Source organism: Budorcas taxicolor, chromosome 3 (assembly GCF_023091745.1).
Source record: "Budorcas taxicolor isolate Tak-1 chromosome 3, Takin1.1, whole genome shotgun sequence".
Classification (NCBI taxonomy): domain Eukaryota; kingdom Metazoa; phylum Chordata; class Mammalia; order Artiodactyla; family Bovidae; genus Budorcas; species Budorcas taxicolor.
Genome location: NC_068912.1, coordinates 31,235,108 through 31,260,566, shown reverse-complemented (window position 1 = coordinate 31,260,566; position 25,459 = coordinate 31,235,108). Strand labels below are relative to the sequence as shown.

General features: G+C 37.5%; 1 protein-coding gene across 1 annotated transcript in view; it reads left to right on the top strand.

Moving 5' to 3' along the window:
• The window catches only part of CTTNBP2NL (CTTNBP2 N-terminal like), a 50,138-nt gene that overhangs the window by 11,987 nt on the left and 12,692 nt on the right, over positions 1 to 25,459 (top strand). Inside the window, exon 2 of the mRNA XM_052637433.1 lies at positions 4,709 to 4,816. Within this exon, the coding sequence (XP_052493393.1) occupies positions 4,718 to 4,816 (99 nt within the window). The 5' untranslated portion in view covers positions 4,709 to 4,717. The remainder of the gene's footprint in view (positions 1 to 4,708; positions 4,817 to 25,459) is intronic.

The window sequence follows — 25,459 nt, the reverse complement described above, 5'->3', positions numbered from 1 at the left end:
GTACCACCCCCAGGAATATCACTAGCATGCTAAAACTCAATGCAGTTTTACTATCATGCATTTATATTTGAAACAAAAAGTTACTGCAGTATGTTGTGTATTGAAATTAGATTCAAATGTAAAGGACAGCAAAAAACCTGGAAAATTTTAATATTTACAAAGAATGGTTGTGGGAATATGCAAAAACAGATCTCTTGGGGTTGAATTACACAGCTGGGGCCCTTCTTTCTCTCTTGTGTCATATTTGTATTACATTCAATTTCTGTAGCTGCTGCTGCTAAGTCGCTTCAGTTGTGTCCGACTCTGTGCGACCCCATAGACGGCAGCCCATCAGGCTCCCCTGTCCCTGGGATTCTCCAAGCAAAAACACTGGAGTGGGTTGCCATTTCCTTCTCCATCACTTCCTGTAGACACCAAGCTAAATAATTGGTGAAAGTGAAGTTGCTCAGTCATGTCCAACTCTTTGCAACCCCATGGACTGCAGCCCACCAGGCTCCTCTGTCCATCGGATTCTCCAGGCAAGAATACTGGAGTGGGTTGCCATTTCCTTCTCCAGGGGATCTTCCCGACCCAGGGATCGAACCCAGGTCTACCACACTGCAGGCAGACGCTTTAACCTCTGAGCCACCAGGATTGGTACATATTAGCAAAATGTTCCAGATATTAAAATTTGTGTGCAGAAGTTATTCCAAATGTAGATGTAACATGAATATTGTTCTTTATGCCATTGACAAAGAACAGAATTTTTTCTTGCTTAGACTAGCCTGCTTTATATCAGGTTGGCCAAAAGTTTAATCAGGTTTTTCCATAATATCTTAGAGAAAATCCTAAACGAACTTTTTGGCCAACCCAGTAATTAAAGGGACTAGAGATTGTTTCAGTTTTACTCTTTTTTGAGGATGTATATTTATCACAACAAATCAAAAACTTTGATTTAGGTATAGTCTGTTTCAGTTCCTTTTGTGTATTTACCTATAATTCTTCCTTGACTTCTCTAACAAATAATTCTTAATTTTTACTCATGAAAGCTTCGAATGGAACCATGAAGGACTTTAGAGATTATCTAGTGTATTTGAGTTCATCTGTGAGGAAACTCAGTGCCAGAGCAGCTAGATAATTTTTTTTTTTTCCTCAAAGCCATATAGCTGGTTAGTAGCAGGGCTGAGACTGAAATTCTACATTCTTCACTCATCACACTGCTTCCTTAAACCACAGTTTTAGATTTCTTTTTTTTTTTTAAGCACAGTTTTAGATTTCTTAATGAGAATATTTAAGGAATAAAAAAATATTGAAGGAAATACATTTTGGCTCCATTCCTAGTTGATTTACTCAACTAGTGCAGTTAGTATTTATAGACTCCCTTTACCAAGTGCTCGTTATTCCTCTTAACGTCAGGGGAGAGGTGAAAAAGATATAAAATGATTCCTTGCTTTATAATATCCTTGAGAGAGGTTAAAGCATGAAACCATCAGGAAATGGGGGAAGGATTTCATCTAAAAACAAAAGTGACTCAAATGGTAGTTTAAATTCCTCACGACTCTTCACTCCAGCATGCTATCTATCATCCTTCTTTATCTGTGGTTCCCAACTACGAAAGGGTAGCCAGAGTCTCTTATTTCTAAAGTAATTGATCTTGACTGTCCCCAGTTTTGGTAATGCCTTTCTCAGAATTCTTTTGGAAAATGAGAGAGGATCAGTTCAGTTTAGTCGCTCAGTCATGTCCGACTCTTTGCGACCTCATGAATCGCAGCACGCCAGGCCTCCCTGTCCATCACCAACTCCCGGAGTTCACTCAAACTCACGTCCATTGAGTCTGTGATGCCATCTGCCATCTCATCCTCTGTCGTCCCCTTTTCCTCCTGCCCCCAATCCCTCCCAGCATCAGAGTCTTCTCCAATGAGTCAACTCTTTGCATGAGGTGGCCAAAGTACTGGAGTTTCAGCTTCAGCATCATTCCCTCCAAAGAAATCCCAGGGCTGATCTCCTTGAGAATGGACTGGTTGGATCTCCTTGCAGTCCAAGGGACTCTCAAGAGTCTTCTCCAACACCACAGTTTAAAAGCATCAATTCTTCAGCGCTCAGCTTTCTTCACAGTCCAACTCTCACATCCATACGTGACCACTGGAAAAACCATAGCCTTAACTAGACAGACCTTTGTTGACAAAGTAATGTCTCTGCTTTTGAATATGCTATCTAGGTTGGTCATAACTTTTCTTCCAAGAAGTAAGCGTCTTTTAATTTCACGGCTGCAGTCACCATCTGTAGTGATTTTGGAGTCCCAAAAAATAAAGTCTGCCACTGTTTCCACTGTTTCCCCATCTATTTCCCATGAAGTGATGGGACCAGATGCCATGATCTTCATTTTCTGAATGTTGAGCTTTAAGCCAACTTTTCACTCTCCTCTTTCAGGATAGTAGTTCCTAATAATTAAAGCATTGATCACCTTGTATCAGGAGCTTGGCAAGATGTTTTGTATTTATTAACTCAATCTTTACAGCAATCCTATGAGTTAGATATCATTTCACTTTAACAGATAGGAAAACTGGGACTCAGAACACTTGTCCAGTCACACAACGAAGATGTCAACCTAGCATCTATCTGACTGCAAAGTAATGTATTTTTTCCAGCATACTGTCTTTAAGTGTAGCTTTATTAGGTTTGTGGGTTTGGGGGGTTTTGGTTTTTGTTTGTTTTTTAGTTTTTATTTTTAAAGTAACTGTTGTGAGGTATCTCTCTAATAGTTACATGAGAATTACTTACTAGTCGCTAACCCTCACCAATTAGAAATGTAGCAGTTAGAGCTGAAGTTACATTGAACATATTTTACCATGTGGCAAAAGATTCCTACAGCATGTTCTGGAAGGATATCTAACAACACAGTGAAGTATATATTTTCTACATGCTCTCATTCCCTTAAAGGCAGTAGTTCTAAAAGGAATCAATGACTCTTTTGTGTGCTCATAGAAATTGGGAGTTACTAGAGGGTGCGTGAACTAGTCATGTTGTGATTCACTTTGGAAAAAAAAAAAAACTACATGAGTGTAGCAATTTAAAAGTAGAGCATGGGAGAGGGAAAACAGTTTTTGTTCTACTTTATAAATTATAAAATGTATCTTACCATACACAATAGTCAGAAGAGCCTTCAAAGATTGTATCATAGTCTACTTTTATCTATGTGTGGTTTGTGAGAAATTAATCTTATGGAAAGGGTTAAATCTGTGCCATGCAATTTGCCATTTAACGTATTTTAAAAGATGCAAGACTTCTTAGAAATGTGAACTTGTTAAGTCAAATAAATTCAGTTTATAACAGCCTGGCCAATTAAGATGTTTAAACAATATATTTTAAGCACTCATTTAAAAGTACATTTGTACATGGTTGCACTTAAGTCTTATTTTACTATGAAATATAAATATTGTGATAGATGCTCTCTGTGAAAGTAGACAATTTAAAAGAAAAATTTCTCCTGTCATCCCACCATACATTATCTTTGCTTAAATTGATTTCAGCCAATTTCAGAGGGATCCTAGAGTGTTTTATATACAGTTTTAGAGTTTGGTTATCGAAAAGTAGAATACCTTTTTATGGTATAACAGTTTTCCAGTGAAATAGTATTCATTATTACAAAATTTTGCCTGAACTTCTAGTGAATAAAACTAGTGACTAATTGTTTCAGAGAATTCTGGCAAGTTGTAGTCCATGGAGTCGCAAAAGAGCTAGACACAACTTAGCAACTGAACGATAACAATTCTTTCTGAGACCTTCTAGGATGTTTGAATATATGCCAGGAGGGAAAAATAATGAAAACCTGATCTTTGTAAATGGTGATAAAGTCAATAATTAAAATGAATTTTATTTTCGTTTACTGCTCAGTTTATGATTAACATCAGAAAATTCTTACTTTTACATTTAATTACAACCATTTCCTTTCTTTTTTAAATTTTATTTTTAATTGGAGGATAATTGCTTTACAATATTGTGTTGGTTTCTGCATACATCAGCATGGATCAGCCATAGGTATACATAAGTCTCCTCCCTCTTGAACCTCCCTCCCACCTCCTACCCAGTTGCACCCCTCAAGGTTGTCACTGAGCACTGAGTTGAGCTCCCTGCGTCAAATCCCCACCAGCTGTCTGCTGTACACACGGCAGTGCCCCACCCTCTTCATCCGCCGTTGTGTTCACAAGTCTCTTCTCTGTGTCTGTCTCCATCACTGCCCTGCGAATAAGCTCATCAGTACCGTCTTTCTAGATTCCATGTATGTGCCTTAATTTGTGATACTTGTTTTTCTCTTTCTGACTTAGTTCTCTCTGTATAAATGGGCTCTAGGTTCATCTACCTCATTAGAACTGACTCACATGTGTTTCTTTTTATAGCTGAGTAATATTTCATTGTATATATGTTCCACAGCTTCTTTACCCACTCATCTGTCAGTAGACATCGAGGCTGCTTCCATGTCCTAGCTATTATAAATAGTGCTGCAACGAACATTGGGTACATGTGTCATTTTCAGTTACGGTTTTCTCAGGGTATATGCCCAGTAGTGGGATTTCTGAGTCATATGGTAGTTTTATTCCTAGTTAACCATTTCCTTTCTTAAAAGTATTTTCTACTGTAATTCTTGCTCTTATCTCACTTTATTTTTTCTTAAATAGTATCGGATTACCTCTGTCTTCTGGAGATTATCTGATTATTGTCCTTGTTTCAGGCTTTCAGGATGAATCTGGAAAAACTCAGCAAGCCAGAACTCCTAACACTATTCAGTATTCTTGAAGGAGAGCTTGAAGCAAGGGACCTCGTTATAGAAGCTTTAAAGGTATGTTTTTTAAAAAAGAGAGAGTGGCCATCATATGTTTGAAAGCCATTTCTTTGCTTAACTAGGATATTTCTATAGTCCTAGTTGAAGTTAAGAAGCCTTGGTATATACACATTGATACTTGCTATAGCAGCCACCCATATATGATTTGGGGACTCTGATAAAGCCTTTGTGCTTCCAAATAATTCCTTTAGTCTCCCTACCTGATGTCTGGACTTGAACTTTATTCTTTACCTTAGTGCCTTTAGCTGTTTCTGAATGCCAACCCCTCGAGAACCTGATGAAACCTACTTTCTTAAAAATCTGCATACAACCATATTCCATAATTCAGGATATAATATCTGATAGATCAAGGACTCCATTAAGACTATGAATAGATTTCCCTAGACCCCAGATTAAAAATTCTTACTTTTGTTTCAGTATTTGATATCTATTAAAATACCCAGGAATGGGGAGGAGATGGTTATAGGAAATCTACTTTCTATTCAATTTTGCTGTGAACCCAAAATTAATCTAAAAAATAAAGTCTAATTTAAAAAACAATATAAGGGCATAACTTCTTTAAAGTGTCATGAATCTTCTACACCTTGGGAAGGATGTTTTCTAATCTGTCCTGAAATCAGATTTGGAAAGGGAAAGAAAAGACCTTAAGGGTATCTGTTTGAGTAATAGGAAGATGATACACCCGAAAGGAGAGAAGTGGCCAAAGATGAGACTTGGGCATGCTGAAAAAAGCATAGTCTCTGCTGAAAGCTATTGCTTTTTTCTTTTTCTTCCTTTTTTTTTTTTTTATGTAGCTTTGTAATGTGTGATGAGTGATTTCCAGTGGTTTAATTTCTCCAAAGTACATGAGGCAGTTGCCTTCTGATTGGGGGGGTGGAGTCTGGCTTATTTTCCTTTCCCCACTTACTTCAGTCTTAGTTTACATGGCGTCCCTGAAGATCACATGTTTATGGCTTTGACACATGCCTAGTCAAATATAAAGTTCATTGCTCGAGTCTGCCTGTTCTGCCACTAAGCATGACTGTGTGACCTTGGTCAAGTCATTCAGTCTGTCTGAAACAAAGCTTCCTTGTCTGTAATAAGAATAAATGATTAATAACTAGTATTTCTATGTAACACTGTAATTTGCATGGCATTATAAGTACTCCAATGATGTAGGATTCATTTCTTCTTTTCCCTTTATTTGTATTCTCTCAGCACATATCATATACCCCATATCCAAGAAACAGTCAGTGGTTGCTAATCATCTGAATGGATGTTTCCAGTGTGCCCTCAACAGGCTAACTTTTCAGTGCCTCCCCCGCCAACATATATTACAAATAAATGTTTACTCTGGCTGGTGACTCATTTCTGCCACATCCACAGGTCTTCCCCTTTTGTCACTCTTGGGGATTTCTCGTCCTTTCCCTGTACGTCCCTGAAAACTGTTTCTCATAACCCCATCCTAAACTGATTACACCTAGGACACCTTCCCGTTTATTATCACATATTTATCTGATCAGTGAAGAGAAAAGAAAAAGAAGGTTGAAGAAAGTTTGAGCTCATTCCCTATCCTTACTCCTAAAGTGAGTTGTTTTTCCTGCTTCCTTCTCTTGTTCTCATCTGAGACTTCTGGCTCTCCTCTCCATAGGAATTACCAGCTTAGACCTGGAAGGGTTGCACTGCCTAGGCTGAACCAGAAAGTGCTTTGCTCATGCCCTCTTAGAACTCAGAAAGCGTTTTCCAAGAGCAGCATTATTATAAATAGCAATCAGAATTTGGAAACTACAGTAGTTTGGCAACGTTTAAAAAAGGCTCACCTGAGGATCTGTGCCTGTCTGCGCTGGGATTCCAGGAAGAAGTTTCCCATACATATCGCAACTGACTGACACAAAAACTTGTGGGCCTCAGCCCTCTCCTAATTGGGATAGGGGTTGAGGAATGGCTTCCTCTAATAGAAAAATTGGAAGATGACCTCTTTGCTTTCTAGCTTTAAAAACCTGTGGAGCTTTATGATTGTTTTGCTAATCCTTATATCCTCAGCACCTGGCATATAGATTCTCAATGGATATTCGTTGAACAGAGTAAATGTATGCCATTGTTTTAAAAGATTGCTGTAATATTTCAAAATGAATGTTGTAAATTATTAAATTTACAGCCTGCCCTATGTAACATACTGCCTTCTGGTTTTAATGTTAACAGATGCTAAGGTGCTTACGGCATATGTTTTCCTAAAATAAAATTATTTTTTTTTGTGTGAATCCAATTTTAGTTACTGTAGGCAGCTTCTGACAAGTTGAAAGCGCAGCTTGAGAAGCAAGAGCTGTAGTTAAGAGAGCATTTTGAAATAAGATACCATTCAGAATCAGGCACAAGTGTTGTATTTAGTCTGTGCATACAGCCTGTAGGTGGTAAAGTTCTCTTCTAAGATTTAAACTATATGAGGTTTAGGTGAAATGAATAGCTTCACCAGAAGTGATATATCTTTGAACAGTCTATTGTTAGACAAAGTAGCAGCGGGGGGGTCAAAATTGTTTCAGCCTTTTGAGAAAAGCAACTGCCATATCAGATTCTGAAAATGAAATCTTGTTTTATTTGTGGAGTGATTTTTTGTTTGGGCTTTTGTTGTTGTTGTTGTTGGTTCTGTAATATGTCAAGATTTTACTGCATTCTTTCTGTATAGCTCTTGCTTAGCAACAAACACTGTTGCTGTTCTTGAACTAATATGACAGCTTGCTAATTTTCTTCAATTTAGTATTCTGTCTTAATTGATGCTTAGCTGGGTGAAAAGGTTTTGGTCTTTGTTCTTAAATAGCTATGATTGGTTTTTCCTTTATGTTTTAAAGTTTTTTGTTTTGCCTTTTTTTTTTTTCTCTTTACCTTTAAGGGAGATTTTTCCTGGATATAAAATCTATTCTTTAACCTTGCATGTCTGAACAAAACCATATGGTTCACTGTTGCTGTTAAATAAATAGTAAGTCCCATTGGCAAGGGTTAGATTTATATAGGGATGTATTATAAAAGTTCCTGTAGTTTGTAAGTAAATCCTACCTATAAAGTTATAATTGTAAAAGAGCTTCATTCATTTTCCAGAATTTCTGCAGTTTCAGATTGTAAATACACCCTTGTAGAGCCTTCATAGTTCTTTTTCTCCCCAAAATATAAAAGCCTCCTCACTCTTCTGTTGCAGCCAAGACATGTTTGGCATAGAACCAAGGAATTCAATAGAAAATAATGTAATATTCAGCTCTTCAGTATTTGAAGAATAATTGTTAGAGGCCATTTATACCATATTTGATCCTAAATGAACTTTATATAAAATGATTTTCTGTTTTAGAAGGCATTACGTCAGAGAAAAGCCTTCTTAATGAAAGTCTCTCCCTTTGATTTGACCACTTCATTTACATGAATGAGAACACTATGGGAATCCCTTCCACAGTGAAAGCAGATGACATAGCTCATTAACTGTCCAGGAGAGGTTGGATTGGAACCACACAGTTCAGCAGGAGAAGCTCAGTTCATTAATTCTAAGAAAATCTAGAAAAAGCCTCCCAACAGGGTCTGATTACTCTAGAAAAAGAAGAGGGAACACTCATTTTTAAAATTTGGAAAACAGATTTGACTGTCAATAAAAGTTAAATAGTTTGAACCTTCCATGTTGTGTATATTATATCTATGTGTCTCAGATCTGATGCAAAGACACCCTTAGCTATGATTAAGTAGAATCTACCCTGATTAGTATCATTTTATTTTAAAGCATTCTTTAAATTGCTTTTGCAATAATAAATGGTGAAGTATTACAACTTTCACATAGAATAAGCTTAAAGAGTCTTGAATTCCTTTCCACTGATGCCTCAGTCATAAAACAGGTATAACTCTTCTAATGTCTAGGATATAACTTTGTTGGTTTTGGCCAAAAGCCATTGCAGAATTCCCTATGCGAGAAAATGTACAGACAAAAATGTTGTAGGCAGGACAAGGTTAGAAATATATTTAAGAGTTTGAGGCTGTAATATTTAACTATTGGGAGTTTTTTAAACTGCCAGAGTTAGAAATAAAAAAATTGATGTTACATATATGTCTGTGTTAACAATAAATTATTTACTTTTCCCAAAAATATTCTTAAAATAATAATAAGGATCTTATGGCAGTGCCAAAAATATAGAACAGACACAAGCTGTCATGGAAGGTGCTGTGGCCTAGGAAAATCACAAGTACACGTTCACTGTAAGTGGAGTGTGCCATCTGCTTTTGGTCATGGCCTTGTGCTTTTTTTGGAAGCAGATTATTATGAAGGCTGGTCTGAGATGAGGAAAGTAAAATTGAATTTGGCAAAAAACAGACATTGTCCTGTACTAGTAAGCTTGTCAAGTGTGTTTGCATTGAAAACAAAATCAGATATATACTCACATGATAACGGATCTGTGAATATATTTAAATGTACTCAAAGTTGAAGCATTCTTTGTCACTCATAAGCCTGGACGTAACAGTTCTTTGACCAAAAATGATCCCATTTTGATAACTGATTTTTAGGAAGAGATTTTAGAATTGGAGTAGGTAATTTAAATCTTTGCTAAAAGATCACAGGAACATAAGCTTATAACTGAGAGAAGTCCAGTTGCTGCCCATATAAGAACTGGGGTATTAAGAATCAAGCAGAACTTTATTCAGGGAATTGAATTATGAGGTTTTTAGATGTACATTCATAACCTTTACTATGAAATGTGTTTTAGAAGAGAATCAGTTGCCATCTGGGGCCATGGCAACTGGCCCCCCAAAAAACACATTTTTTATGTGTTTTATATAGTTGGAATTTATATAGCTAATACTTCTTATTCCTACTCTGAATAATGTGCATATATGAAATCCTAGCTTTCAAAAAAGAGGCATAAAGGTGTAATTATTAGGCATTCTACTAAATTATCAACTAGAACCTTCAGTTAAGTGTAGCTGTTAAGAGCATGAGCTTTCATATTAGACAGACATAAGTTTGAGTTCTGCCATTTAACTGTATGATCTTAGACCATTTACTTACCCTGTTAACCTGTATCAATAAAATGGCACAGTTATCTCAAGGATTAAATGAGACAGCAAATGGTAATCAAGGTGCTCAGTGCTCATTTACTGTTAGTTATTATTATTAGAACATAAGTTTTAAAGTTCATCTATTTAGGAACAAAGATACATTCCATAAAGCAAGATATACTGATAGCATCCTGTCCTTCATAAGACAGCATAAGAAAGATGAACATTTTAAATTAAAATCTTTGTTATCAGAAGGGCTTGTACTGTAGCTTGTTTTTCTTATGGGAATTGATGGTTTTGAGCTGATCCACCCCCACCCTCACAACCTAACACGTGTATTTTGAGACAGTTGGCAAGGGTTAAGGGTGTACTGTGGGGCATGGAACAGATGTTACATTGCATTCCCTTCTCTCTGCCTTTATAATGAAAACAGGAAATACAGAGACAGTGTGGGAACATTTTTCAAATTGATTTTTTTCCATTGATTTCTTTGCTTATTTCTCTACTGATTGATTTGACATATTTGTTATATTTTGGCTTTTTATTTGCTTTATTGAGATAAAATTGACATGCATATATTTAATGTATATAAATTGATGTTTTCATATATGTATCCCCCATGAAACCTTTACTACCATCAAGATAGTGTACATATCCATCATCTCTCAAATTTTCCTCATGCCCCTTTGCAATCCCTTAACCTTCCCAACTCCTCCCCATAACCCCCACCTCAAAAGCACCAATCCTCTAGAGGTTAGTTTACATTTTCTGGAATTTTATGGTGGAATAATCATACAGGATATAATCTTTCATTTGGCCTGGTTCTTTGACTCAATGTAATTATCTTGAGATCTATGTTGATGTTGTATTGACAATTCATTCCTTTCATTACCAAGTAGTGTCCATTGTGGGCTTGTGGGCTTCCCCAGTAGCTCAGCTGGTAAAGAATCCGCCTGCAATGCAGGAGACCCCAGTTCGATTCCTGGGTCAGGAAGATCCGTTGGAGAACGGATAGGCTACTCACTCCAGTATTCTTGGGCTTCCCTGGTGGCTTAGACAGTAAAGAATCCACCTGCAGTGCAGGAGACCTAGGTTCGATCCCTGAGTTGAGAAGATCCGCTGGAGGAAGGCATGACAACCCACTCCAGTATTCTTGCCTGGAGAATCCCTGTGGACAGAGGAGCCTGGCGGGCTGCAGTCCATGGGGTCACAACTGAGCAACTAAGTACAGCACAGCATAGTGTCCATTGTGTGTATGTACCACAGTTTGTTGTGTCAGTTCATGATAGTGAACATTTACGTTGTTTCCAGTTTTGGACTATTGCAAATAAAGTTCCTATGAACATTCATACACAAGGCTTTGTATGGACATGCACTTAATATTTCTTTTGGATGAATACCTAGGAATAGAATGGTTATGTTACATGGTAGATGTATGTTTAACTTTTTAAGAAACAGTCAAATTGTCTAAAGTAGTTTTACCATTTTCATTCCCACCAGCATGTATAAGAGTTCCATTTGCTCCACATCCTCACCAGCACTTGATATGGCCAGTCCTTTTAGTTTTAGTCTTTCTGATAGGTATATAATATGACATTGCAGTTTTATTTGAATTTCCCTGCTGACTAATGACGTTGAGCATCTTTTCATGCTTATTTGCCGTCTATGTTGTTTTTCTTCCATAAAATATTTGTTCAAATCTTTTGCCCGTTTTTAAATTGAGTTGATTTTTTTCATTACTGCATTTTGAACATTCCTTCTATATCTGGATTCAAGTACTTTAATAGATACATGCCTTGCAAATATTTTCTCCCTGTCTGTGGCTTATCATTTCATACTCTTAACTGTATCTTTTGAAGAGCAGAAGTTTTTCATTTTGATGAAGTCCATTTTATCAATGTTTCTTTCATAGATTTTGCTTTTAGTATCACATAACTAATATTTAGTGTCAAATAAGAAATCTTTGCCTAAACTGATGTCAGAAACTTTTTCTCTTGTGTTTCTATAATTTTATAGTTTAAGTTTTACACTTGGATCTATGATACAGCTTCATTTTGTTATATGGTAAAATATATGGATCAAATAATAAATTTTTTTGCTGATGGATAGACAATTGTTCTAGCCTCATTTGTTAAAAAGACTATCCTTCCTTTGTAGATGGCTTTGGCCTCTTTGTCACAATCCATTTTCCATATATTTTTTTGCTTATTTCTGGATTTTCTGTTCTATTCCATTGCTCCACTTGTCTGCCTTGATGCCTGTACCATATTTTCTTGATTACTGTGGCCTTTTATGTAAGTCTTAAAATTAGGTAATGTTAATCCTCCAACTTCTGTTCTTTTTGAACATTGTTTTGCTTATGCATGGGTCTTGGCATTTCCATATGAATTTTAGAATCAGCTAATTGCTAATCCATGAACATGATATTTCTCTCCATTTACTCAGCAGTGCTTTATAGTCCTCATTGTATAGGTCTTTAATATCTTTTGTCAGATTTATCACTATTTCATTGTTTTATGATGATTATAACTGTTTTTTAATGTTAATTTCTGATTATATAGACATGAAATTGATTTTGTATATTGATCCTTTATCCTGCAACCTTAATAATCTCATGTATTAGTTCTAATAGCTTTTTTATAAATTTCATTGAATTTTCTATAATCATGTTTGCAAATAAAGACAATTTTACTTATTTTTTTCTAATCTGATTTCCATCTATTTATTGCCTTACTGTATTGGTTAGAACCTCCAGTACAAAGTTAAATAGAAGTAGTATGGATATCTTTGTTTTGTCTCTGAACTTAGGGAGGAAACAGTCTTTCATCGTTAAATATGCTAGCTGTAGGTTTTCATAGATGTTCTTTATCAAGTTGAGGAAATATCCTTCTGTTTCTAGTTTGCTGAGACTTAGAATAGATTTTGTCATGTGCTTTCTCTGTATCTGTTTTTTGGGTTTTTGGTTGGTTGGTTTTTAGGTTAAAAGCTCCAACATGTATTATTTCATAGATGTTACTATTAGACCTTCATCCCATTTATTAAGCCATTTCAGATGACTTCAAGTTCATAAATTTACAATGAGGTTATAGAGCCCAGGCCTCCCTCAGTTGGTCAGTAATCCACCTGCAATGCAGGAGACCCCAGTTCAATTCCTGGGTTGGGAAGGTCTGCTGGAGAAGGGATAGACTACCCACTCTAGTATTCTTGGGTTTCCCTTGTGGCTCAGTTGGTGAAGAATCCACCTGCAATGTGGGAGACCTGGGTTCAATCCCTGGGTTGGGAAGATCCCCTGGAGAAGGAAAAGGCTACCCACTCCAGTATTCTGGCCTGGAGAATTCCATGGACTATATATATAGTCCATGGGGTCGCAAGAGGCAGACACGACTGGGCGACTTTCACTATAGAGCGCAACCAGGATGGGACAGAATGTATTCCAAGTTTGGAGGGGGCTGCGTAGTTCCTCAGTGGTGTCTCCTGTGGAGCACCTGTCCTCCACTGTTTGCTCCTGCACATCTGAATATGACCTTTCTCTGGCTGTGGCCATTTCATCTCCTGATTCTAGTGCTCTGCCACTTTGTTGTCTAGAAGATTGATGCAAGCTTCCTGGCCCCATCTCTTCTTAGGCCTCAAATACATACTGTGAGGTTCAGGAGAGCTGGCCAATTTGAAGGCTAAGAACACTTGCTTGAAGGAGGAACTGCCGTGCCAGCACATACTGTCCTTAATCATACTGCAGAAACTGCTTTCATTCTGAGGATGGTGAGTCCTAAAAAGATGATGGCCAAGAAGCAGATGTTCTAAGGGACTTATTCTGAAAGTTTATCCCCAAGAGAGAGCCATGTGGCCACCTGCTTTTTATCATATTTCTAATAGCTGCTCCATTTCCTCAAGCGCTGTTGTAAAATCATTTACTTGACTTATATAAGGTCTGTTGTTCTTTGAACTGGGCCCTCTCGTCTTCTTTCATCTTCAGCCTTACCTTTAAGACCTGCAACTCCTCCTATCTGTTTTCTGGCTGTTTCATTAAAAAGCTTCAGCTCATCTTGCAAAGTTTCTAACAGCTATGTAGAGTCCATGTGATCCGTAGTGGAGTCTAGGTATGTATGATACCAGGGTCTCACTGCCTGGGTTGAGGCCCTTGCCCTCCAAAACTGCCCAACAGTTGTTCTAAAACTTCTCCATTAGCTCCACCTTCTGGGTCAGGTCCTTCAGTTCTCCCTGAGTTTCAGTCAACTTCTGGTGCAACTGCTGGTTGATGGCCTTTAAGAGCTGGTTCTTATCCTTGAGCTCTTCCTCTGATTTCAGTTTACTGTGTGATTTGTGGCTCTTGCTGATGTTCCTCCTGGTGGCAGTGTCTGTAGCTTTCACCTGCCCATTCTCGTGTCTTGGTCTGATGATTTTTCTAACATCATTCTCTGAACCTCCTGAACGAGTTCTGGAAGCATCAGCTTCTTTGGACTTAACAGGCAATAGGCTCTTAGAAGTGTCTTGAGTTTGTGCCTATCTGGGCAGGCCACTACTTAACACAGAGGAGGGCTGCAAGGTGTATGCCATCTTAACCATGCTGGCATTGTAACAAGGTGGCATGGCTGGGGCCCAGGCACTTGCTGCTTCCACCCACAGGCCGAGAACTACTTCCCTGGTGGCTCAGACAGTAAAGCGTCTGCCTACAGTGCGGGAGACCTGGGTTTGATCTCTGGGTCAGGAAGATCCTCTGGACAAGGAAATGGCATCCCACTCCAGTACTCCTGCCTGGAAAATCCCATGGACGGAGGAACGTAGTAGGCTACCGTCCATAGGGTCGCAAAGAATCGGACACGACTGAGCAACTTCATTTCACTTTTTTTTTTTCATGTCCTTGCTATGTTTCTGAAATATTGTCTGAAAAAGAATTTCATCCCCTTTCTTACTGAGTTTCTCTTAAATCAAGTAGATTGATGTGGAGTAGCTTTTTTAGCTTTATCCTATGGCTCTTCTGGGCTTCCCTGATAGTTCAGTTGGTCAAGAATCCACCTGCAATGCAGGAGACCCTGGTTCGATTCCTGGGTCAGGAAGATCCCCTGGAGAAGGGATAGGCTACCCACTCTAGTATTCTTGGGCTTCCCTTGTGGCTCATCTGGTAAAGAATCCACCTGCAATGCGGGAAACCTGGGTTTGATCCCTGGGTTGGGAAGATCCCCTGGAGAAGGGAAAGGCTACCCACTCCAGTATTCTGGCCTGGAGAATTCCATGGGATTACAAAGAGTCAGACATGACTGAACAACTTTCACTCACATGGCATCTTAGAAACTAGAATTCTCTAACTTCAAATTTTATGCAGTAGAGTTTAGTAATCAAATTATTTTCCCCAGTGGCAAAAGTTAATTTTAATTTAAAAATCAAATCATAAACATTTGCACAAGAGAAACAAACCAAAAAAAAAAAAAAAACCCTCTGCTACTTTAATGAACTGCTGTCCTTTAAAGCAACTTTTATCCTTTGACTTTAATAGTTTTAATAGTTTACTGGTTTCTTATGATACTTTTATCAAACAGGAAAAAACAATATGTACATTTTTTTACCTTCTGACAGAATATCATTACCTCTTTCCTAGGAGTAACAAAAGCAGTTAAATCATTTAAATTGCATTTTAGTATGTCATATCACAGGAAATAGACATCAAAATGATACAAATGAACTTATTTACAAAATAGAAATAGACTCATAGACATAGAAAATAAATTTATGCTTATGAAAGAGGAAGGAGGAAATGATAAATTGGGAATTGGGGATTATCAGATATACAATATTGTGTATGAAATAGATAAACATAAAGAATAAACAAGGACCTATTGTATAGCACTGGGAACTGTGTTCAGTATCTCATAATAACCTATCATGGAAAAGAATCTGAAAAAGCATATATATGTATATTTATCATTGTCTGATATCAACTATTTGCTATTTTCTAAGAAAAAAGTAAAAAAGATATAGCTTTTTAATCACGTCATCATTTATATTATACATTGTGGCATTTAGGATATTTAAGCATAACGGTACCAGAAAAATAAGCACATTTATCATTTAACTGACATCTTCCAGTGGGCTGTTTTTCTTACATCTTTGAGGAAAGAAAGGCAGATTCAGTTTGTAAAATGCTACCTATTTAGAGAAGACACAGTTGTCTAGTAGTTGGGGAAAGCTTCAGAAAAGATTACAGCAGTGGGGAATTTCACTGCATTTTTCAGCCTGAAACTAAAACAAATAAAAAAGGGAAACAGCTTATTCCTGTTATTTTTACTTCCTCTTATTGTGTCTTCCTTGCATGCGTTAGCCTTGTGATTTGTGATTAATCAGAGGTTATTTCTAGTTGTCCCCATAGGAGAAGAGAAAGAAAGATGAAGAGGTTGCTTCTAAAGTTAAAGCCTGTGGTCCATCATTTAGTATTTCAGTTCAGCCAGTTGTAGGAACAATTTGAAAGATAGACGGAAACTATCTTGTGTATTTGCTGAAAATCCTTATGGAAGAGAAGTATGTATAGAATCAAGCTGAGAATTTTATTATATAGGAAATTGTTTCCTTAGAAAAGCACAGCAATAAATCTATTCCACGAAACCATTCTTGTGTGTGCACAAGGATGTTCATTGCAGTATTGTTTAATACAGTATTGAGAAATATAATCAGCCTAAAATATCCATCAGTAAAAATACAGGTAAAAATATGGGTGCATAACTGATACATCCTTATTATGGAATATAATCACGTTTTTTAATGAGAAAGCAAAAGCTATGTATTTACTGTCTTCAAAAGCTCTTTAAGACACACTAAGTGAAAACAAGTTGCAGAACAGTTTCACAGAAAATAATATCTATGAAATTACACACACACACACACACACACCCTACACACACATGTACATGCTTGAAAAATGTCTGGAAGGATGTCTATCATACTAAAAACCTTCAGAAAAGAAAGAGAAATTGGGTTATGTTTAGAAAGGACTTCAGCTTTATCTGTGGACTTAAAATTGTATGAGAAAATTGTCATTTGCTAATGGTGAAATTAAAATAAAAGTTGTATTTCTAAGAAATACAGTGTGAGCAGTGGGATGGCAAGGAGTTAAGAACATTTACTTTTTAAACTTCAGGTAATTGATACTTCTCACAGAAATCTGTATTAACTCAAAAATATAGTTAAGAGGGTAGAGAAGTATAGCATACCTGGGGCAAGCATGAGCTTACTACCTCTGTATCCCTGATTTTCTCCCCCGAAAGCAGGCTGAATTTCTGACTGACTATCAAATTCTGCCTTTGTGTAGGATACCTAAAAGTTATTCTTCCAGAGGTAATGGAAGTTTCTTTCAGAGTTCATGGATTCAAATTACGTAAAGCTAACAACATATGTGTATGAAGCCAAGAAATTTTAATATCATAGCAAAAGACCTACTACCCTTCAAAGTATTTTTCCTGTCTGCAGTTCCATTATGTGTAGTTCATAATATTTCATCGTTTAATAACAACAAAAAGTATATTCTGCCTCAAAAAGTCAACTTCGCCCAGTGAGTGCTAAGATATGCATAAGTTTAAAAAAAAGTTTTAATCTAATTCAATACCTGATGTGTTGTCTGTTCAACAAAAGACTGAATTCTTTGGTAGACCTGATTACGAGATTATTATTTGATTCAGAAGTCTCTTGTTGATTTGAAACTTCATAAACAGAACTTCTCATATAAGTGTACCTAATAAATTTTTGTACAGTTAATGCATACTTTTTTCTGTTTTTCTTTGCACTTTATCTTGCTGCACTGCATGCCACATATCTATTGATAGACCCTAGAAAGTTCTTCAGAAATATTTGTCATCTGAGAAAATAAGTTAAGGCCCTTTAAGTTTAACTTGAATGTATTCAAGCCTCAAAAAATAGGTTGCCACTTATTCATATTTTTGAGAAAAGAGATTTACCTAGTTTGCTATCTAAATATAGTTTGCCAACTAAAAATTGCCACTTGCCATCTGGTTCTAAAAGAATGAAGTCACCAGACACTGCAGTCACTGACCTTCAACACACCCTGAAAGGAGTTCAGGGCAGAGATCAGGATTGAGGCACTCTGTGCCCTGGGAGAAACTGGCAAAACAGGACTTCAGGTAGATATTGTCAAGAGAAGGTTTTATGAGCCAATTTCTTGCATCTTCTCATATGTAGAAAACTACTGAGATCATTAATGGAGACTTCTGCTCCTTATGACTAGCAGCACCCTCTGCCAAAATGTGTGCCTGGTTGTATGTTTTCCCATCACCAGAATCATATATACAGGACCTTCCCTCTTACCTCTTTGGAGCATTTCCTCAGGGCTATCTGAGATGCTTTCTCCCAGTCTGGACCCAAATAAAACTTAACTCACGACTTTCACATTGTGCCTTTTTTTCAGCTGACAAGTCTCATAATTTCACTATTGCTGATAATTTCCACTCAGTGACATTATTTACATCTCACCCCTGTACAAAGAAAGAACAATTTGTTCTTCAGACAGGAAATTATTGCTTTGTGTTTGTTTCCATATTTTTAGTCAAGGATACCAAATAATTAGGATATGCACCTTTGTTCACTGTGTATCTGTATTCAACTAAAAAATTTTAAAAGTGTACTGACGTTTTACCTCCATATCCTTTCCTATCAAATTGAGATCTGCATCCCCTAAGTGGTTAGTAATGGGAGTTTTGAGAGGATCAAGGAAAAGAATTCAGTACTTTTTTAAGGGTACAGCATTGCTTGTCTTTCTTCATCTGTCTGGGTATATTTACAAAAAATAATGCTTCCTACACTTTTCAACTAAGGACCCCTGTGGGCATCTGTCTAAATTACACATGTCCTTTATCTTTTGGGATATATTTCTTTATCCCCCATTTCTCCAGTGTTTTTGTTTTTGGCTTTCACAAAATATTCAATATCCCTCCTTTAGTTACTTTCCAAATTGATAGCTCTGAGTTCCTTTCTCTTTAAAATCTTCCCTTCAGTCTCCTGTCCTTCCTGTCCTGACAGTATCTTTCATCCTAGAAATCATTAAAGGAAAAGAGAACTAAAACAAAGTCTTTCTAGATTTAGAACAGAAACAGTTTTCCTGTTCCTTATGGATTAAAATGGAGAAAGGGTCTAGGTTATCCCATTCTTGTCTTCAGTAACATTTAAAGTTTCCTAATCGTATCAACACTCTTTAAAATAAAAACAAAAAGGAAGGGCTTATGTATCTCCAAACAAAAATTTCCTGTTCTGATCCCAGGCATATGCTAATCCCTTTTCATGCACTTTTATCATGAAGATAAAAGTAGTCTTGGGTCAGAATCACTTGGAATTAATAGTAGCAGTGATCAACTTCCACGTGCTTGGTTTCACCATATATTCAGTGCCTTACTGTAGTGATGAACATTACCAGTTCACATTTTAAATTATTATTAAACACCCCACAATGCACCAAGAGCCCACTTTTTACTTTTCATTCCTGACTTCTTTACCCCTTTCCTCATCCTTTTCTGTAAAAAACAGTCCTTTTCTGACTGGAGTCCTAAGCCAGCTGGTTGAAACTGAGCAGTAACTAGCTACCTCCCTCCACATAAGGCTTCAGTGACAATAGAAATTGCCATCTTCCTGTCCTCTGACTTGTGATACAGAGCTTGTTAGAATGTATAATTAGCACTGTCCTTGCTTCTGTCTGCCTGCCCTGACATCTTGTTCTCACTGAGGTGTGGTTCGCAAACCATACTGGTCCCCTTTTTTCGTTCCTCCCTGTCTCTGCACTCCCTTTGACCAAACTCTTACTATTTACTTGATACACTTAATTGTGAACACTATTACTTCTCAGCCAAGCAAGAACCCCTTTCCCAAGGCCTTACATTTGAGCAGCTTGTTTCCTGTCATATTTCCGTGTAGTATTAGTCTGTGTCTGTAATTGAAGAATCTTGCTTCAAATCAGGTTGATAGTTAAGACCTCTGCCACAGTTATACATCTTCAAATCCTTCCGCCTCAGAATCCCCCAACTAGAGAAAGAAGACACCCTTACACATCTTATTTATGAGCTTTTTTTTTAGTATTTTACTGCTGAAGTTAATTTCTACATTGTCTGTTAATCCATAGTGAGTAAAAGAGCCAGAGCACGTCTCTAATAAAGATGTTTTCAAAGCTCATAGTTGCTTAAGGTGTCACAGTTACAGCGTGCAGCCTGGGTCTCCTTATGAAATACTTTAGAGACAGTTTTTGGATAGTGTGACCCTCCCCCCAACTTCATGGTGTTTCCTGTGATTCATTAAATTGCTGATAGTCCCATTTATCTGCTAGAACCCACCCACTTCCAGGGTTGGCCTTTTCCTTCCTACTCCTTATGAGTGTAAGGTCTGAGTCTTAGAAAGTTCTGATCAAACAAATTGCACTTGGTGTTCCTTTAAACATTAATGGTATTGTTTAGAAAACATTCAATAAGCAGAAACAGCTTGTTTATTTCTGCTATCAGGCCTTCAACTTGTCTGGCAAATTTTAAGCTCTTGAAAGCAGGGGCTTAGTCAAATCTACACCCCCCCCTAACATCACCCACATCACTTAGCATAAAAGTACCCAGCAAACATTAAGCATTCAATGTAAGGATTCAAAGCATGTGCCTGTGAACCAGCCATATGTCTAGAAAATTTTCTGATTTCTCCAATGCCATTTTTTACCTTTATTTTTTTAATATAAATTTATTTATTTTAATTGGAGGCTAAACTACTTTACAATATTGTATTGGTTTTCCCATACAGCAACATGAATCCGCCATGGGTATACACGTGTTCCCCATCCTAACCCCCCTTCCACCTCCCTCCCCATACCATCCCTCTGGGTCATCCCAGTGCACCAGCCCTGAGCACCCTGTATCATGCATCAAACCTGGACTGGCGATTCATTTCACATAAGATAATATACATGTTTCAATGCCACTCTCCCATATCATCCCACCCTCGCCTTCTCCCACAGAGTCCAAAAGACTGTTCTATACATCTGTGTCTCTTTTGCTGTCTGGCATACAGGGTTATCGTTACCATCTTTCTAAATTCCATACATATGTGTTAGCATTCTGTATTGGTGTTTTTCTTTCTGGCTTACTTCACGCTGTATAATAGGCTCCAGTTTCATCCACCTCATTAGAACTGATTCAAATGGATTCTTTTTAATGGCTGAGTAATACTCCATTGTGTATATGTACGACAGCTTTCTTATCCATTCGTCTGGCGATGGACATCTAGGTTGCTTCCATGTCCTGGCTATTATAAACAGTGCTGCGATGAACATTGGGGTGCATGTGGCTCTTTCAGTTCTGGTTTCCTCGGTGTGTATGCGCAGCAGTGGAATTGCTGGGTCATAAGGCAGTTCTATTTCCAGTTTTTTAAGGAATCTCCACACTGTTCTCCATAGTGGCTGTACTAGTTTGCATTCCCACCAACAGTGTAAGAGGGTTCCCTTTTCTCCACACCCTCTCCAGCATTTATTGCTTGTAGACTTTTGGATAACAGCCATTCTGACTGGTGTGAAATGGCACCTCATTGTGGTTTTTATTTGCATTTCTCTGATAATGAGTGATGTTGAGCATCTTTTCATGTGTTTGTTAGCCATCTGTATGTCTTCTTTGGCAAAATGTCTGTTTAGTTCTTTGGCCCATTTTTTGATTGGGTCATTTATTTTTCTGGAATTGAGCTGCAGGAGTTGCTTGTATATTTTTGAGATTGATCCTTTGTTAGTTGCTTCATTTGCTATTATTTTCTCCCATTCTGAAGGCTGTCTTTTCACCTTGCTTATAGTTTCCCTGCTATTTTTGATTGTCTAACCCTAGTAACACAGGCTTTTTTTTCTTTTTTCACATTTTGTATATTTGATATTAGGCGAAACTTCTCCAGCTTTGTAAGCTTTTATAACATTCATCAATTTAAAACAGTAATGCTGATTCCTTATCATTTCTTTCAGAAGTTACATATTTATTATAGCTTAAACTGCTTAAAATTATAGATTTAGGAGTTACACTTCTTACGTTCTTCTTTCTATTCTAGTGTTTTTCAGACTTTTTTGACAGGGACACCGAGTCAAAAATAGACTTTGCATCATGACCCAAGGGATATACCAACACACACACTTGCCCTCCCACACACACCTCTATATTCTCATGCCAAAAGAAAAGTTTCTTGAAATAGTGCTCATAATGTTCAGTGCTCTGTGATGTTTTCAGTTCTGTTCCAGTTCATTTTTAAGCTGCTGATCATGACCTACTAAATTGCAGTTCATTCCTTTGACGGACTGGGGAATATCTGTTTATGTGTATTACTCTTTCAGTTAACATACACAGTACTTACTGTATACCATTTACTGTTCTTCTCCACTACTTAACTGGCTTTGTAGCCTTGGGAGAGTCTCATATTAATGGTCAGTTTCTTCTACAAATTAGAGATACAGTGCTGTCTACTGTAGAGGAAGGCTGTTAGGATGAGACGAGCTGTGTAAAGCTCTGAGCACGCTGCTCAGCAGGTAATAAACTCTCCAGTGTGAGCACCTCTCTTGTTTCTGCTGTTGTTATTGCTATTAAAATTACTTTGGTTTGAACTTCCCATGTTTCTGAAACACTATATATTATATATAACTTAATTTTACCTTTAATTCTCATTATATATATTTATATTTTTAAACTAGAGGTATATTTTAGATCTAGTAAAATGCATTGATGTTAAGTGTTGAATTCAGTAAGTTTCGACAAATTCCACTCCATTTGAGGTATACTCCTATCAAGACATAAACATTCTAATCACACCAAAAAATTATCATATGCCCCTCCCTGGTCATTTGTCCTCCTTATATCCAGGTGTAACCACTGTTCTGATTTTCTTCACTGTAGATTAGTTTTGCCCATTAGAACAGTCACACAGAATGTGTTCTTTCTGACACTTTTTTTTGTTTGATATAATGATTTCAGGTTCGTTAGTATCATTGTATGTATCAGTAATTTGTTCCTTTTCATTTCTGAATAGTCTTTCTTTTGGGGGGTTGTGGGGGTCTTTGTTGCTGCCCATGGGTTGTGGGGGAGTGGGGGCTGTTCTTCATTGCAGAGCACGGGCTCAGAGCACGTGGGCTTCAGGAGTTGCAGCACACAGGCTCAGTAGTTGTGGTGCATGGGCTTAGTTGCTCTGCAGCATGTGGGATCTGCCCAGATCAGGGATCAAACCCATGTCCCCTGCATTGCCAGGCAGATTTTTATCCTCTGTGCCACAAGGGAGGCCCCTGAATAGTTTTCCATTGTATGAATGCATCACATTTTATTTTTATCTATTCTACTAGCGATTGATATTTGTTTACAGTTTAGGGCTATTATGAATAAAGCTACTCTGGATAACTGTGTAGAAGTCTTTGTGAATATATGTTTTCATTTCTTTTAGACAAATACTTAGAAGTGGAATTGGAGGTAGGCATTTTCTAACCTTATGAGAAACTTCCAGGTTAATTTCCAAAATAATTATCCCATTTTTACTCCCACCAGCAATGTGTGAGTATTCTAGTTACTCCATACCTTTCCAGCATTTAATGTTGTCGGTCTTTAATTTTAGCCTTTCTAATGGCTGTATGCTGCTGCCGCTGCCAAGTCGCTTCAGTTGTCTCCGACTCTGTGCGACCCCATAGACGGCAGCCCACCAGGCTCCTCCATCCCTGAGATTCTCCAGGCAAGAATACTGGAGTCGGTTGCCATTTCCTTCTCCAGTGCAGGAAAGTGAAAGTGAAGTCGCTAAGTGGTGTCCGACTCCTAGCGACCCCATGGACTGCAGCCCACCAGGCTCCTCCATCCATGGGATTCTCCAGGCAAGAGAGAGTCGGGTGCCATGGCTGTGGAGTAGTATCTTATTGTTTTAACTTACATCTCCCTGATCACTAATGAGTTGAGCATGTTTTCATGTGCTTTTTGCCCATTCATATTTTATTTTTAGGTCTGTAATCCATTCCTGCTTTGTATGGTATGAGGTAGGTGTTGACTCTCATTATATTTTAAGAGATATATGGTTCCCTAAATAAAAGAGATTAAGCTCTAATACAGCATTAAAGATTATATTTTCAAATCCTTAATTTATATTTAGACCATTAATTTGTTCAGGTCTTATAGAATTCCTTACACATTTTCTTCCCCACTTGAAAAAGTTGTTTCTGTAGACCCAGTCCAGAATGTATATGTAACTTGTTTCAATCACATACATAGTCTATAATAATAAAACAGAACAAAGACAAAAAACTCAACACACTTATTTCAGTTTCGTTAGTTTCTCAGGACTCTCTGGAATTTGAATGTTGGAGCAGCTACGTTATTCCGTTTACCCATATTCTTACTCTATCAGTAAGTAGTCTACTAGCTAGAAGTATTATACTTGTAGTTATTTGTACTAAACTTACCATTTTTAGTCTTCAAAAGAATTTATTACACTGGAGTCAGATAATAATATGATCCTCTGAACTTATGTAAATAATTGCTTTTATAAATATCTGTGGATGCAAACTGACTCCAGGAGAATTTCTTTTTTTTTTTTTTTTACCAGCATGATGAACATTTTATTAAAAAGACAAGGGGAATCTTTGAAGCTCGTTCTACTTCAAAGTCAGTTTGCTAAATATATAGATCAGTGTTACCTTAAGTGATTATACTCAGTAAATTCTAGATTTTCAGTTCAGTTCAGTTCAGTTCAGTCCCTCAGTCGTGTCCAACTCTTTGCGACCCCATGAACCGCAGCACGCCAGGCCTCCCTGTCCATCACCAACTCTCGGAGTTTACCCAAACTCATGTCCATTGAGTTGGTGATGCCATCCAACCATCTCATCCTCTGTCTTCCCCTTCTCCTCCTGCCCTCAATCTTACCCAGCATCAGGGTCTTTTCCAATGAGTCAGCTCTTCACATCAGGTGGCCAAATTATTGGAGTTTCAGCTTCAACATCAGTCCTTCCAATGAACACCCAGGACTGATCTCCTTTAGGATAGATTGGATCTCCTTGCAGTCCAAGGGACTCTCAAGAGTCTTCTCCAACACCACAGTTCAAAAGCATCAATTCTTCAGCGCTCAGCCTTCTTCACAGTCCAACTCTCACATCCATACATGACTACTGGAAAAACCATAGCCTTGACTAGATGGACCTTTGTTGGCAAAGTAATGTCTCTGCTTTTGAATATGCTGTCTAGGTCAGTCATAACTTTTTTTTCAAGGAGTAAGTGTCTTTTAATTTCATGGCTGCAGTGATTTTGGAGTCCCAAAAAATAAAGTCAACCACTGTTTCCCCATCTATTTGCCATGAAGTGATGGGACCAGATCCCATGATCTTAGTTTTCTGAATGTTGACCTTTAAGCCAACCTTTCACTCTCCTCTTTCACTTTTATCAAGAGGCTCTTTAGTTCTTCCTCACTTTCTGCCATAAGGGTGGTATCATCTGCATATCTGAGGTTATTGATATTTCTCCTGGCAATCTTGATTCCAGCTTGTGCTTCTTGCAGCCCAGCATTTCTCATGATGTACTCTGCATATAAGTTAAATAAGCAGGGTGACAATAGACAGCCTTGACATACTCCTTTTCCTATTTGGAACTAGTCTAGATTTTACTAACAGCAAAAAAAAAAAAAAAT